The sequence below is a fragment of the Canis lupus genome, chromosome 13, assembly GCF_003254725.2.
Source record: "Canis lupus dingo isolate Sandy chromosome 13, ASM325472v2, whole genome shotgun sequence".
In the NCBI taxonomy this organism is placed as follows: domain Eukaryota; kingdom Metazoa; phylum Chordata; class Mammalia; order Carnivora; family Canidae; genus Canis; species Canis lupus.
In genome coordinates this window covers 12639938-12655117 of record NC_064255.1, presented here as the reverse complement: position 1 = coordinate 12655117, position 15180 = coordinate 12639938, and the positions used below count along the sequence as shown (strand labels likewise).

General features: G+C 31.9%; 1 protein-coding gene across 1 annotated transcript in view; it reads left to right on the top strand.

The window, feature by feature from the left end:
* The window catches only part of CSMD3 (CUB and Sushi multiple domains 3), a 1170241-nt gene that overhangs the window by 1081237 nt on the left and 73824 nt on the right, over positions 1-15180 (top strand). The window contains exons 47-51 of the mRNA XM_049093360.1: positions 927-1040; positions 5480-5668; positions 6048-6194; positions 8780-8968; positions 13503-13688. Of these exons, the coding sequence (XP_048949317.1) occupies positions 927-1040; positions 5480-5668; positions 6048-6194; positions 8780-8968; positions 13503-13688 (825 nt within the window). The remainder of the gene's footprint in view (positions 1-926; positions 1041-5479; positions 5669-6047; positions 6195-8779; positions 8969-13502; positions 13689-15180) is intronic.

The window sequence follows — 15180 nt, the reverse complement described above, 5'->3', positions numbered from 1 at the left end:
CTTTTTTTTTAAAGTAAACTCAATAGAGATATTTGCTTAAAAAGGAATAAAAAGATAGTAGCAACCTACCTTAGACCCTCTTTCTCTGGATTGTTGGGAGTTGTTTGGAGTTTTTAAGAATGGACAGCAGTGAAAAGATCAAAAGGATGTATAGGCAAAAGCAAGAATGCTGTATCTCTAAGATGATTCCAACTGGAAAACCAGTATGGGAATTTGAACCATATAACTGTATGGCAGTTTCTTCCAAATTCTTACTTTGTTGCCTTCTGACAACACTAATGTTATTTGAATTCATGCTTCAGCCTACAACATACAATGTAGAATATATACAGTGTACTAGAAGATATGCTTTATTCGCACATCCTTGAAAACAAATGGTGGATTATGCTCAATTTGATAATAAAGTCCTTTTGAAACTAGGGTAGAAATTCAATAATGTCTCACATTTTGAAAAGTGGTGTAACAAAAGAATGTTGCCATCATAAACTCTTATCATTATGATATTAATTTTGGCTGAGAAACTTAGAAAATATTAATGCCTACTGTAAATTTAATTTTAATATAAAATCAATAACTTTGAATCCTTTTAACTGCTTGATATATTTTTAATGAATACCTTTATTATACCAACTAGATTGTTTCCTTATTACTATTGCTTATATATAACTGGTGCACACTAGATCTAACTTACTTTTGGCTTCAGTTCTGATTGGTCAGTGTCTATGAGGTGGCTATATTTCAGTATTTTGAATATTATTCCTGCTGACAACTAATAGAATTTTATACTGATTGAAAAATCACTGAAAGAAAAAAAATGTTCTATAATATTTACAGATTTTACAATTGAAACATCTGTTCATTTTTACCATTACCTTGTTGGCTATCTGAAGCTCCTTTCTGTCTTTTTCTTTTCTTTTTTTTAATAGGTGACATTATTAGGTATCAGTGTCTTCCAGGATTTACTTTGGTCGGCAATGCAATTCTGACATGCAGATTAGGAGAACGACTCCAGATGGATGGAGCACCTCCAGTTTGTCAAGGTACCAATTCTTTTTTTTTTTTTTTAAGGTACCAATTCTTATGATTATTTATCTTCAAGTATTTGTTTTATGTTTGATTTAATACTGGCAAAATTGAGAAAAGTGTTTTACACAAATATTAAATATTTAACTGGCCATAATGTTAAAGGTCATACAACTCATGTGGTATCTTTTATTACATTATTTCTTGGATTTAACTTTAAAAATTATTTTTTCTTCCAATGTTTACTTTTTTTTTTTAGTTTACCCCAAAGTCAGTTCAATGTATTTAAATTAACTTTGCTGTGAGGGTGGAAATGGAGATGGAAAATAAGAGAAATCACCTTTAAATAAAAGCTCCACTGTTGATTGCCTTTACTTGAAATAATTTTTGTTCTAATCCATAAATTCATTAAACTTTAATGGAGCACCTGTTAAGTATGAAGGTTTGAGTAAAAAACAAACAAACAAACAAAAAACAAGCTATAAATGACCCTACTATGAAGGTAATATGACTTATGGAATATGACAGCCATACAGGTGGTAGCAATAGAGTGTTTAGGAAACAGTCCAGGGGGCTATCAAATCATGTCATGTTTAGCTGTTTGTGGGGCAGGCAAAGCTTGACAGAAGCATTGCTCCCTGAGTCTTGGTTCCATATGGTAAGTGAGACTTTGATAGAACAAAGATAGACAAATGGTACAAATGACAGATGAATATACAAAGACAAAGAAGTGAAAAAGAAAAGTATAGACTTCAAGGAATTCACCATGGGATTACAAAGCAAGACCCTCATGGACCAAAACTAGAGTTTTGATGTTCAGATCATGTGTTGTTAATTTGTATTATTCACTTGGGCCCAGACAGTGACTACCACATCTTTACTACTTATAAATACTGATTAGTTTGAATAAAATTGAATTGAAGTTGATATTCCCTCCCCAAATATTCTTGGGTAATGTCCTTCATTGGAATTTATTCATGAGAAATGGGAATCTGTTTCCTGTGCTGTACCTTAGCTGTTAAAATAAACATAAAATAAAAATATTGTTTATTATTCCAAAAATGATATAAGTAGGAATTAACATTTAGTTTTCTACCTCATTGGAATCCTTACAATAAAATGGAAGGATTTTCACAAGGGGCTTTACAGAAAGACATGTTTGGAAGTAAAAAAAAACAATACCAATATGAAAATTTTCCTTGCTCTAAAGTCAATAACTTTAGAACATCACGAGAGGGATCCCTGGGTGGCGCAGCGGTTTGGCGCCTGCCTTTGGCCCAGGGCACGATCCTGGAGATCCGGGATCGAATCCCACATCAGGCTCCCGGTGCATGGAGCCTGCTTCTCTCTCTCTCTCTCTCTCTCTCTCTCTCTCTCTCTCTCTGTGACTATCATAAATGAATAAAAAATTAAAAAAAAAAAAAAAAAAAAGAACATCATGAGGTTGTTTGGATTTTCTGAGGTCTATCATCTGTAATCCTTATATTTAAATGTCATTCATTCAATTTCCTCTTTACCTTTTAGCCACTTAGGATTATGTAGGATACATATTCAGACATCTAGACATGTGAAAGTGGAGGATAGAATTTTAGCCTTTTGGGAAATTTTACGTGGAAAAATAACTTAGGCAGACACAGGGATGTGTGAACAACCTGTTACATGTTTGGACTTCTTTGATTCCAATATATAAATACATTGTGAGCTCTTGGAGGGCAACACTTAATTTTTTTTGGTATCTGGATCCCAATTTAATAAATTTCTAATTTAAAACAATCCAGATAACTAAACCATTAAATAATCTCTCATCTCTCAGATTTTCAATATTTTGTTTCTAAAGTCAGATTTTCCTATAGATAAATAATAGCATCTCTTCCTATTTATGTAGTATGGAGAATACAAAAAAAAAAAAAAAACTAATTTTATCTCATAATGGCACTTGTATACAAGCTAAAAAGTAATAAATCATCCCTAGAATTAGCTTACAGTGTTTCTATATAAATTAATTGACCAGGCACTCTAAGCCAAAACTCTGACTTGACATTTTTTTTCTTTAATTCACAAGCTTGATAAAATAGTCATTCTTTTTGGATCTGTCAGAATTAATTAGTCCATTTTAAATTATTTACTATTATTTCACTTTTCCTAAAAGGGGCTGCATCAATTTTGTTATTCTTCTCTTTATCCTTTTAGTTTTCTGTATCATGCTTAAAATATGAGAAGCAATTCTAAATGTGTTGTTCTTTAAAGAGTTTGATATAAATGGAGTAAAATGGGTGGTATATTTGATGGTTAAAATTGTGGGGCTCATGCAGCTGAACCTGTGATACTTTGTGCATTTTATACTTTCTGAGCATCAATTCCCTCATATGTATAATGGGGGTAAAAATTGTACACACTTTCTAAAGTTGTGACAAGCGACATAATGCACAAAAGGTGCTTCACAGTGTCTTAACATGTAGTCACAATAAATATTTCTCTTATTCTTCATAGTTATTGGACTTCTTGATATGTATCGGATAGTAGGAAAATAGCTTGTGTATTTATAGTATATCATATTGAATCATATCAATTTTTCAAAAGTAATACAGAATATTTTGCTCAGTTTGGAATATCGGGTCCAAAAAAAAAAAAAAAAAAAGGAATATCAGTTCCAACACCTTAAATAACACATGGCATTTGCTTTTCAATAACCAAAGCCTAGAAAGGGAGACCAAAAAAAAAAATAAGGAAATATCCACAAAATTGCTAACTGCAATAATAGAAGCATCCATTACGGAGACACCACGAAAGAAATCAACAATTCTGCTCAGGTTGATGAAGGAGAGGTTCAGGCAATATTTCACAAAAGACAAGACACTTCATCTAGCATTAAAATGCACTAACATTTCAAATGCAGCAGATGAAAGAAGGATGTTTGAAACAGAAGCACAAAGGAATGTACAGAGTTCATAAAGCTGTAAGTAGTTCCTCAATATGTTCAGAGCATTTCATTTCAGTGGACGGGCAGCAGGAAACAGAGTTGGGGAGGAGGCAAGGACTGAACTTGGAAGGCTGTGTCAAATTATGGAGTTGCTAAATGGTTTTAGTGATAAAGTAATGAGCTTAGTCACCCAAAAAGATACTTAGCTAAGCATTCCAGAAATATTAAATAGCTGGGCACACACTAAGTAAACTCTTCCTTAAAACTTAACTTCAATTTCTCATATGGTTATAGATGTCTATCATTTCACTATTCCATAGCTATATATTCATGATTGTTCTTCTTATGTGACTCAAATTTTCCATTCTATTTCCAGCTATCAAGGTAATTTTTTTATTTATTAGTTTGTCATTTTGTGAAAAACAATGGTTAAGTTTCTCTTTTTAGACTAAGAATGACCTGCTACCATTTACTTATTTATTTTTGAAAAATCATCAAATCATATCCAAGAAGCAAATATTTCATATTGAAGTTCAAGAAACAGAAGTAAAAGCCCAAAAATTTAAAAAGAAAACAACTCTAATATGTTTTAGCTTTACTATATTCTATATTTTGTGCTGCTTTTTTTCTATATTTAACTATGCTATATTCTATAGTCAATTTCCAAATATCAATATTGGTTACAGTGGCTATAATTTTTGAATTATTTATTTTCAAATTGTTAACTTCATCAAAGAGCAATTATATGTTGCCATAATCTACAGTTTACTTATTCTTTTCCATCCTTATACTACATGGAGACTTTATAACTCAAAATATTTCATTGTCCTTCCATCTAGGAAATGATGAATATATAAATCTCTCATCTAGTCATCTATATTCCAGCAACTATATTTGGTGTTTCCAAGCCTAGCTCATTTGCACAAAGAACTGAATGATAATCGGTAACCTAAAATTGTGTTAAATCTTCAATGGCTTGCCCACATTTCTGAGATGAGGAGTAGCCTTGCCTGGAATGAATACTCTTAAGAAGTACAGTTTCTTGTCTGGCCCTACATACCTGAGTGAGTTAAAGTTTGAGGAGAGAAAAGAGTGAGTAAAAAATAAATAAATAAATAAATAAATAAATAAATAAATAAATAAATAAATAAATAAGGAAGGAAAAGGACAGAAAAAGACATACACAGGAGAGGCAGGGAGAGAGGACATAACTAGAAAGGAAAAGTAGGGAAAGAGTATAAAGAAATTGAAGGAGATAAATGTCTTAGCTTTTAATTAGCTATGTATTTATTATACAGAAAAGTAATGCATCTACCATATAATTAAAAAAAAAGGAAATCAGTACCATAATTTTTGGGTCATTCCTCCATTTTCTGAACTGCAAGCTTAATACAAATTATCTCTTCTAACACATAATTCAAGGTATTGTCTCCCTTATACTTATTAAACCTGAAAGCAGAGTACCAGGTGTTTGAAATGCAGTTTTCACTTAGGTCTAAAACACTGGCATTATTTAATGATATCTTTCTTTGATAGTGCTCTGCCCTGCCAATGAATTACGGCTAGATTCTACAGGAGTCATATTAAGCCCTGGATATCCTGACAGTTACCCAAATCTTCAAATGTGTGCCTGGAGCATTTCAGTAGAAAAAGGATATAATATCAGCATGTTTGTAGAATTCTTCCAGACAGAAAAGGAATTTGATGTTCTTCAGGTGTATGATGGTAACCATGGTTTATTTTTATGCATATTCATAAATTCAGTTCAGATACTCTAGTTATACATGCAGACCTTCAGTGTAAACAACTGCTTATATGATTTTATTTTCTCTTATAGTTATTTTTAGAAGTATCCACATCCTGTTTCTCTACATACCATGTGAAAACTGTGGTTTGCACATTATTTTACAAATTGTAGATACCTCAGCTGTGGAATTAATTGTTTAAAACAAAGATACTGTGTTTTAAGTTACTGTTGATGAAATAAATTGGTTTTGGGGCAATGTCACTATGTACAATACTATTCTAAATTTATAAAATATTAAAGATAAATTGGAACATAATTATTCAGTTATGCCTAATCTGTATAATTTTCTTTTCAAAGGACCAAATATTCAAAGTCCAGTGCTTATTTCCCTCAGCGGCGATTATTCATCTGCTTTTAATATAACAAGCAATGGTCATGAAGTATTTCTCCAGTGGTCAGCAGATCATGGTAATAACAAAAAAGGCTTCCGGATAAGATATATAGGTATGTGATACTTCCAACTTCAGTACACATCCTACCTACATCCTCACTGTGGTTGTGGCTACAGAACATAAACACAGATACTGTTCAATTAGACATGAATCTAAATCAGTTCCTCCACTGAAGTTTCTTGAACAATTTATATAAACTCTGTCTCAGTGTCTCCACTGTCATGATAATTGTACATCTCTCTTGGGATTTTGGAAATGATTAAAATCACTTAGGTATTGATGACTTCTATATGTTGGTTATTAGTTAAACTGGTATCTTCAATGTTTTTTTCTTCAATAGATTTGTTTCCCTTGAATTCCAACAAATAATAACATTGTCACTCAATTGTGTGTATCTGACCTACTTAATAAGTTGTTTATAAGGTCAAACAAAAGATAAACATACAATGGTAAAAATCGTTGTTTTATTAGTGTCCATCTATTCATGATACTTGATAAATAAGTCTAATATCCAAAGGGAAATGACCGGACATCATTAAAAACCTTTAGTTTTGAAAAAGAATTGTTTTGTCATTACTTCTTTTCACTGAGTGAATATATATATAAATGTATATAAATAGTTCTTCAAGGTTCAAAGATTATATTCCTTTTTTTTTAAATTTTACTTTTCCTAAATCATGTCAGAGGCATGGGTATGTGCTTGTAAAAGAATATTTCAGAACTAATCAGGTGTCTCTTTCTATACAGTGCTCAGACCAAGTCTCCCCCAGCCATGGGTCATTGCTAATCAGTTCAGCTGAAAATTACTTTTATAAATATTTTATAAACAATTCTAGCCAAACAATTCTAGGCATAGGGTTCAATACATTTTGAATTTTAGTTCCTAAAATAAACTTCCATATTTACTAATTTATATAAATTTGCATTTATATCATATGCAAATAAAACACCTGTTGTCTATTTACTTTGATTTTAAAACTGCAAGATGATAGCTTGATTTTAATTTATTAAGAATTCCTCTTTTACATAGAATTGACTTGTCACTGACATCATGTTACTAATATGTATACAAGTTTTATCCTACAATAGATTTGTATGAAATTTTTAAAAAACTTTTATTAGTCATGCGAAGAAGAAATGTTTTTAAAAATTCAAATATATGCCCCAGTCATTAATTTTTTTTTTCATATTTGGATCTATGTTTCTGTCATATGAGCTGTATAAAAGTCTTTTTTATTAAATTTGTGCCCAAAGAGGGAATTTAAAAGTCAGCACATTAAATTGTAGTTTTAATGATTATAATAACTTAAAGGGAAATTATTTAAACCAATTATAAGAATAAATTGTCTACATTATAGACATAACCTTTATTTATGTTGATATTCATGATAAATTTTGAAAACACCACTTTAACCCCAAGAATAACTTGACAGATTGTATATTTTCCCTTTAGAAATAACACGTTATGACATACACATTCCAAACCCAATCTTTTTCTTACTAGTTACCCCTAAAGTCTTATTTTTCTCAGATGAATACATTGAAGTTTCAAAGGGCAAATGGATCCTGCCAGGCTGAATAGTCTTAAAAGTACATATATATGAAAAGCCATTTGACATTATCTTTTGACATTTCAGACTTCAGAAGATGAAGAAAGTTTTATTTTATTGACATTTTTATCACCATATGTAAGCACTCTTGACAGCATGGAAACTCTTTAATAAACTGGGAAAGAGGATTATGGAATGTGTGTGTGGTGGTCTATCTATTTACACATTAGCCAAAATAAAATGTGTGACCTAACATGATCTAGGTGTCTGGAAATCACTTCAAAGTTACATGTAAACAACATGTTCTAAAATATTACTACCAAGATTGTGGCATTTGGGTCCTCTGATGATGAGGAGTACAGCCTCCAAAATTCACTGAAGTATTTGTAGAGCTTTTGAACCACCGGGATGTTAAGGAAAAAATATGTATATTTTAATACAGAAGACTTCTGTGATGATAAGAAGCTCAGAGTTAGTTTTGTTTTGTTTGTTTTTTTAAAGATTTTATTTATTTATTCATGAGAGACATGGAGAGAGCGAGAGGCACAGACATAGGCAGAGGGAGAAACAGGCTCCATTCAGGGAGCCGGGACTGGGACTCGAACCCCGGTCTCCAGGATCACACCCCGGGCTGCAGGGGGGCGCCAAACCTCTGTGCCATCGGGGCTGCCCTCAGAGTTAGTTTTGTCTCCCAAAAGTTTGTCAACAGATTGCCAAGAGAATAGAAAATTGTATGATGTTCATAGGACATAAAATTCACCTGAGTGGCAATTGGCCTATTTTACTTTTGCTTTATTTATTTATTTATTTATTTATTTATTTATTTATTTATGATAAACAGAGAGGTGCAAAAACATAGGCAGAGGGAGATGAGGTTCCCTGTGGAAAGCCTGATGTGAGACTCGATTCCAGGACCCTGGAATGATGACCTGAGCCAAAGGCAGACGCTCAACCTCTGAGCCACCCACACGTCCCCACAATTAGCCTATTCTAAATACTAGTATTCACTTGTAGTTTTTTACAACGCTGGATTATAAAGAATTTCTGATTCATTAATTATACAGTGATTCTTCTGTCTTTTGAAAAGCTTTCTACTGTAGCACACCAGAATCTCCGCCTCATGGATACATTATCAGTCAGACAGGTGGACAGCTGAACAGTGTGGTCCGCTGGGCCTGTGACCGAGGGTTCCGACTTGTGGGGAAAAGCAGTGCCGTGTGCAGAAAGTCTCCCTACGGGTATCATGCATGGGATGCGCCGGTCCCTGCTTGTCAAGGTGAAGTATACTATCCCCCAAATGGATACACACATTAATAAAAGATAAACCCCGTTTAACTTTTTCATTTTGGTCATTGAAACTTCTAAAAATATGAATATTCAGAAGCATACCATAGATGCCCCTTTTGAAAATAAGACTTAAAAATGCAGAATGATAAATTTGAGAATAGTGAGACATGTTATTTTATTATTCTTCATTTGTTGTGATTAATGCCTTGACTCTAACCACTCATACACCTGTACATACTTTAAAATTTATTATTATTATTAATTATTTTTGAGAGAGAGAGATCATGCATGAGCAAGTGGGGTGGGGAGGGGCAGAGGGAGAGAGAGAATCTTAAGGGGTGTTTAAGCCCAGCACAGAGCCCCACGTGGAGCTTAATATTACAACCCTAAAATCATGACCTGAGCCACAAGCAAGAGTCTGACACTTAACTGACTGAGCCACCCAGGAGCCCCCACCTGTACACCCTTAACTCACACATCTACCATTCCCATTACTTTGTTGTCAGAAAATAATTGATCCAGAGCTGGAGATTGCATTAGTGTGGAGTCTGCAGAGAGAAAGAGAGGATTAACGGGCAGGGTCACTGACCTCCTTCTGAGCATGCAAAAAATGTGTTCTCAGAGCAACAAATTTAAAAGAGGAGAATGTAGCCAGGCACCATGTTACATTTTTCTTCACTGTTTAGCTAACTTAACAGAGATATGTCTTTCCTTTTCATTTGTGTTTTGTTAACAGCTGAAGCACTTTCTGAGCCTTGTATCCTGTTACAGCAAATAGAATGACAAGCTTCTTATTCAACAAATGGCATATTTTAGATCTTTGAACTAGATCTTGTTTTTAAAAAGTAGTTTAATCTCTTAGCTTGGCAGTCATGAAGAGAAGAGCAACATAAGTTAACAAGGAAGTCTAATGTTATTGGACTGTAAATTTTTTTTAATATTTAGCATATCACATTATTTTGTCCATATTAAATTAAATTTATATTTTATTTATTCTTGCCAGCATGTAGAGGTGTATTAAGCAGCAAAAAACCCTCATTTTAAAAAATACAGAATATTCTCAGTTATAAATAATGGGTCTTACCTATAATCTATTTATCAGAAGGAATTTATATAAAACAAATAAAATATAAAATAGATCAATTAAAATTTAAAATTGAACAACAGCAAGTTAAAATAAGCATAGATAATTACCAAACATCTGAAATGGGCTCTTTTACCTATTAAACTGTAATTTTAATTCATGAAAAGATAACTCTCACAGGCATGTATAAATAAATGAGAAATGAAAGAACTATTGTTTCCTCATTTTGTTGATGAAGGAAACATTCATTAATCACTTATTAGAATTCTGTGAAAATTCATAACCTTAGTGGGTTATCAACATTGAAAAAGCTGACTTCATGCTGAATAGATAGATTTTAGAAAACTATCAAAACATCTGCTTTTCTTCGAGTAATGAATAGTATTCACAAATTCTTAGTATTTTCCAGAAGTGGTTTGGAAAAGAATCTTTGATCTTATAATTTCAGAATCATGGGAATTAAAAAAACATATAAACAATAACCTCTAAACTATATATATTAAATAAATATTAAAATGATCTGACTTTGAACTAGTACATTTCAGTTGTGTAATGTGTACATAGATATATAAGATGATATATAAAATAATATTTAAGAAATCTTTAGTAAAAATAATAGCCTATTGGTCAAAATAAAAAAATATCCTTTTTTTAAAAAATGTTTATTTATTCATGAAAGACACACAGAGAGAGAGAAGCAGAGACACAAGCAAAGGGAGGAGCAGGCTCCATGCAGGGAGCCCGATGTGGGACTCCAACCTGGGACTCCAGGAACACACCCTGAATGGAAGGAAGGTAGACACTCAACCGCTGAGCCACCCAGGGATCCCCAAGATGAAAAATATCCTAAACTTCATGAAATTTTGAAACTGCTTTGTATAGTCAGTTGTATAATTTCATTGATTTTTGATGGATGATAAGATATTTACATATGGTGTCATTTTTTTCATTGTTCTCGATTTAAAATAGTTCTATAATTAGAATAGTTAAATCAAAATGCAGTTAAAAAATATTTTCGGCATAGTAAAATGATAATATATTTATGACCCAAGGAGCCGTTTCCAAAATTGATCTTTTATTATCATTGAAACAATTTTAAAAGATTAATTAGTTAATAAAAACCTTTATTGTATGTGACCTATCCGTATTTAAGCCTAGCTAATTACAATGAACTGGTTAAATGTAATTGGAAAGAGCTATTCACATAATGCAAATTTTTGTTGTGTTCCAGGTTTGTTTAAATTCTTCATTTTTAAGCTTTATTTCCTCAGTCTCCTTATACATCCTAACATATATTTACTTGAGCAACAGTTACACAATGTGAGCACAGTAAAAGAAAATTTAGTCTGCTATTTCTAGTTGAGTTTGGGTCGGTGTTTTATCTATTTAACTACACATCACTGATTACCTCTCCTTCAGGGATTGGACCAGTCTCATCCCACTATGCAGTTGGGTATTGTACAGTGTTATGTAGAAAGTTTCTTTGCATTCCCTGCCTCACTTTTAATCTGTGCTATTGAGAGCTCTGTAGAAAAGCCTCTATGACAATCACTCAGTGGTGATGGTTCTTTTAAACTTGATTTGTTTTCTTTCTATAGCTGAGAAGTTAAGATGTAATCTACTCACAGGCATAATTGTCCTATCATTTGAGCATGTTGCCATTTTCTTAGGTCTAAAATATAGCCATTTTATACTAACTACATATATGGAATCTTTTTAAATTTTATTTCTTTTATACTTTGATCTAAGTTCAACCTACACTACTCCAATAATATATAGTTGATTTTTTTGAATCAGTAAATACACAGTCTTTAGTGGGGTTCAGTAGGGAGATGATTTATTACAAATTGAAATTCCCAAAAGTCCTAAGTGGAAATATCAACATTGCTTGAACAGACATCAGGGAACCATTTACATTTGCAACATGATTTTGGAGGCTCTATAATTAAATAGCAGGGATAATAACATAATTATATGAGATTGCTTATATGATTTATTGAGTCAATGTTGCTGCTTTGCTGTTCATAATTTGCAGGTTATCAGATTACAAAAGATCAAAACGCTCACCAGTAAGGAGTCTGCCATTCAATTTTGTGAATTTCATATAGATTTCACTAAGATATTTCACTTCATAGTGAAATTCACATGGATTAATTAAAATCAAACATCTAAATGGTAGGTTTTCTAAAAAAAAAAATAGAAACAATTTTAGATTTAAATAAAAGGTAACTAGAACACAGGTCTGTAAACACTAAAACCAAACTCACACCTTTCTGTTCTTTATTTCTTTTGATATAAGAAGAATGTAGTTATAAGTCTAGAACATTTTATAGGAAACCTAGAAGACTAGATATTTCAGAATTCAGACATTTTTTGATTTTATGGAATACAGTACATATATCAGATATTACATAATTCCAGCAGGTTCTGGAGCTATACCCACATTCAGATACACTAGTTTTTGTGCAGACATGTGTATAAGTATTTATATATATCTGAATATGATATAAAAGATACAAATAATCTAATTTTAATCAGGGTTTGGCTGCCAACTATATTCATTGAAAGCATGTTTGTTGTTTGTTTTTGGAGACACAAATTGTTACTTGTAGAGCAAAGATGGCAAAAAATCAATCTTAGAGTGTATCTGTATAGTCATTTGAATTTATTAGATGTGAAAATGCCTAATATATAATAAATAAAAATTTTTACTGTAATTATCACATTGTGGTAAAACTAATTACACGTAAATCAGATTTAGTATAGATGAAAACCAAGACTTCTAAGACATGTCAATGAATGATTCTTCTAAGACATGCAGAATGATTCAACCTAGGTTTTAAGACAATATGTGCAAGCCCTATACTTAATAAACATGTTGATACACATGATATTCTACGGCTGGTGCCCAACTACATAGAGTTTGGACCAAAGACAAAGCAGTATCCAGCTTCTAGTTAAAGTAAATCTGTGCATCTATGCATTGTATTCCTGGCCAAAGTTCTGATGAGTATAAGTTACCAACACCTTTACAGTCTTTAATAATCCTCCGCCAAATTAATTGACTAAACTTCCTATGTGGTGGCCCAGTTATAGATTAGCCATAGATACACTATATTTACCCAATTTTCATTCTCATATAACCTGTATGAATGCTAATAACAATACACACAACTGACAAGAAACCAAGTAAAAAACCCAGAAATAAAGCATTAATAATGTATGAATTCACCAATCTAAAAACACATTCAATAGGAGTTTGAAATAAATTATTCAAAAAGTTATGGTTTGGGAAGGCTTTTCTGGGAGATATTCTGAAATTGTTTCAGAGGAATTAATAAAATCCCAAACAGTTTTACATGCTTTACAATTTAAGAGACTTATCTACTAAATTAAGAATCTTTCTGTTTCTATGATTTTGTACATGTATTCATTCTAGCAATTTCCTGTGGGATTCCTAAAGCTCCAACAAATGGAGGAATACTCACAACAGACTACTTGGTAGGAACCCGAGTTACCTATTTTTGTAATGATGGATATAGATTATCATCTAAGGAACTTACCACTGCCATATGTCAATCAGATGGAACTTGGAGCAATCATAACAAGACCCCTCGCTGTGTTGGTATGTGTGTTAAGGAAACGGTGTCATCTGTGTATCTATTGGCATCTGTATGATTTAAAATTTTACGTATTGTTCACATTTTATAACTAATCCCTGAAATGAAGTGTGACATCTGAGAGAGAAATGAAGGTTAATTAAGCTGTCTTATACAATGAACAATTAGAAGACAGTATAAGGACTTTTCACTTGTTTTTGGAAACTCCAGAATATTTATTTAAAAATTAAAGTCCATTTATTTTACATAACAAAGTTTTGCTCATTTTGTAAAAAATCATCCATCAGTCAACATGTTGACTGAAAAAATTTAAAGATTTATTATTAATAAAACTATATCCTAGTACATTCAGCTCTGATTTTTATAATGATAAAAGATGTTGCTGAAATGATCCATAACCTTCAACTTTTGTCAGTATTCTTCAGGTTACTTGCATTTAGAACATTCTCATTGCTTTCATTACTACTTTAATAGATAAATGAATATTATGTAATGGTGATAGAAATACTTCTGTTAAAATATTTGGTAGCAAAAGAATTGGAAAATGTTGGTTTAAATAAGGTTTTTAATTTGTCTCTATATTACATTGACTTATTCTCACTTAATACTACCATTTCAACTTAGTTGCTATTTCATTTAAAATGAAAGTTGTTAAATTATGTACAATCTTAACATAGGTGTTTAATAATGCTTCTGTTTATATTATGGTGAACAAATTTTGAATTAGCCAAATTATAACACAGCTCTTGCACAAAAACACCATCTTCATAAAACAGATTTCCTCAAAACATGGTCCTTCCAAAATTTCTAAATTAATGAGAATAGGTTGTTTACATATCTTGCCTATTGTGACCAATGCTGCAATGAACACGAGCATGCAGATATCTCTTCAAGATCCTGATTTCCTTTGGATATATACCCAGATTGGGGTTCCTTAATCATATGATAGTTTTCTTTTTAATTTTTTGAGGATCCTCTATACTGATTCTACAAATATATTCCATAATGGTTGTTCCAGTTTACATTCCCACCAACTTGTACTAGAGTTCCCTTTTTTTACATCCTGTCATTTATTTCTCATAAAAGTTGGGAAGAAAAATTTCAAAAAGAATACTTTTAAGTCAACTTCAAAGAAAAGAGGCAATTTTAACAAATTAATATAATTGGAATGATGTCTTTCTGTATTAAGAAATAAATTTGGATATGATAATCCAAAAAAAAAGGGGGTGGGGGGAAGAAAAGGAGAGTAGTAGAGGTAAGGCAGTATAAAGATTCTGGGTAAATAAAATAGGTACCCAGACTTTGAAGTGTGAAATAGCAGAACATATTCAAGGAATTACCAGAAATACCATAGAATTGGGGGAATGGAAAAGATTAAAATGGAAAATAAATTTTTAAAAATGCTAAAGCACTTTGTTTGGCACAGTAATGAATGAATTAAGGTAGTGGTGGTATAAAGAAAGGGATAGGTATACAGTTAAGAAGTAGAACAGATAA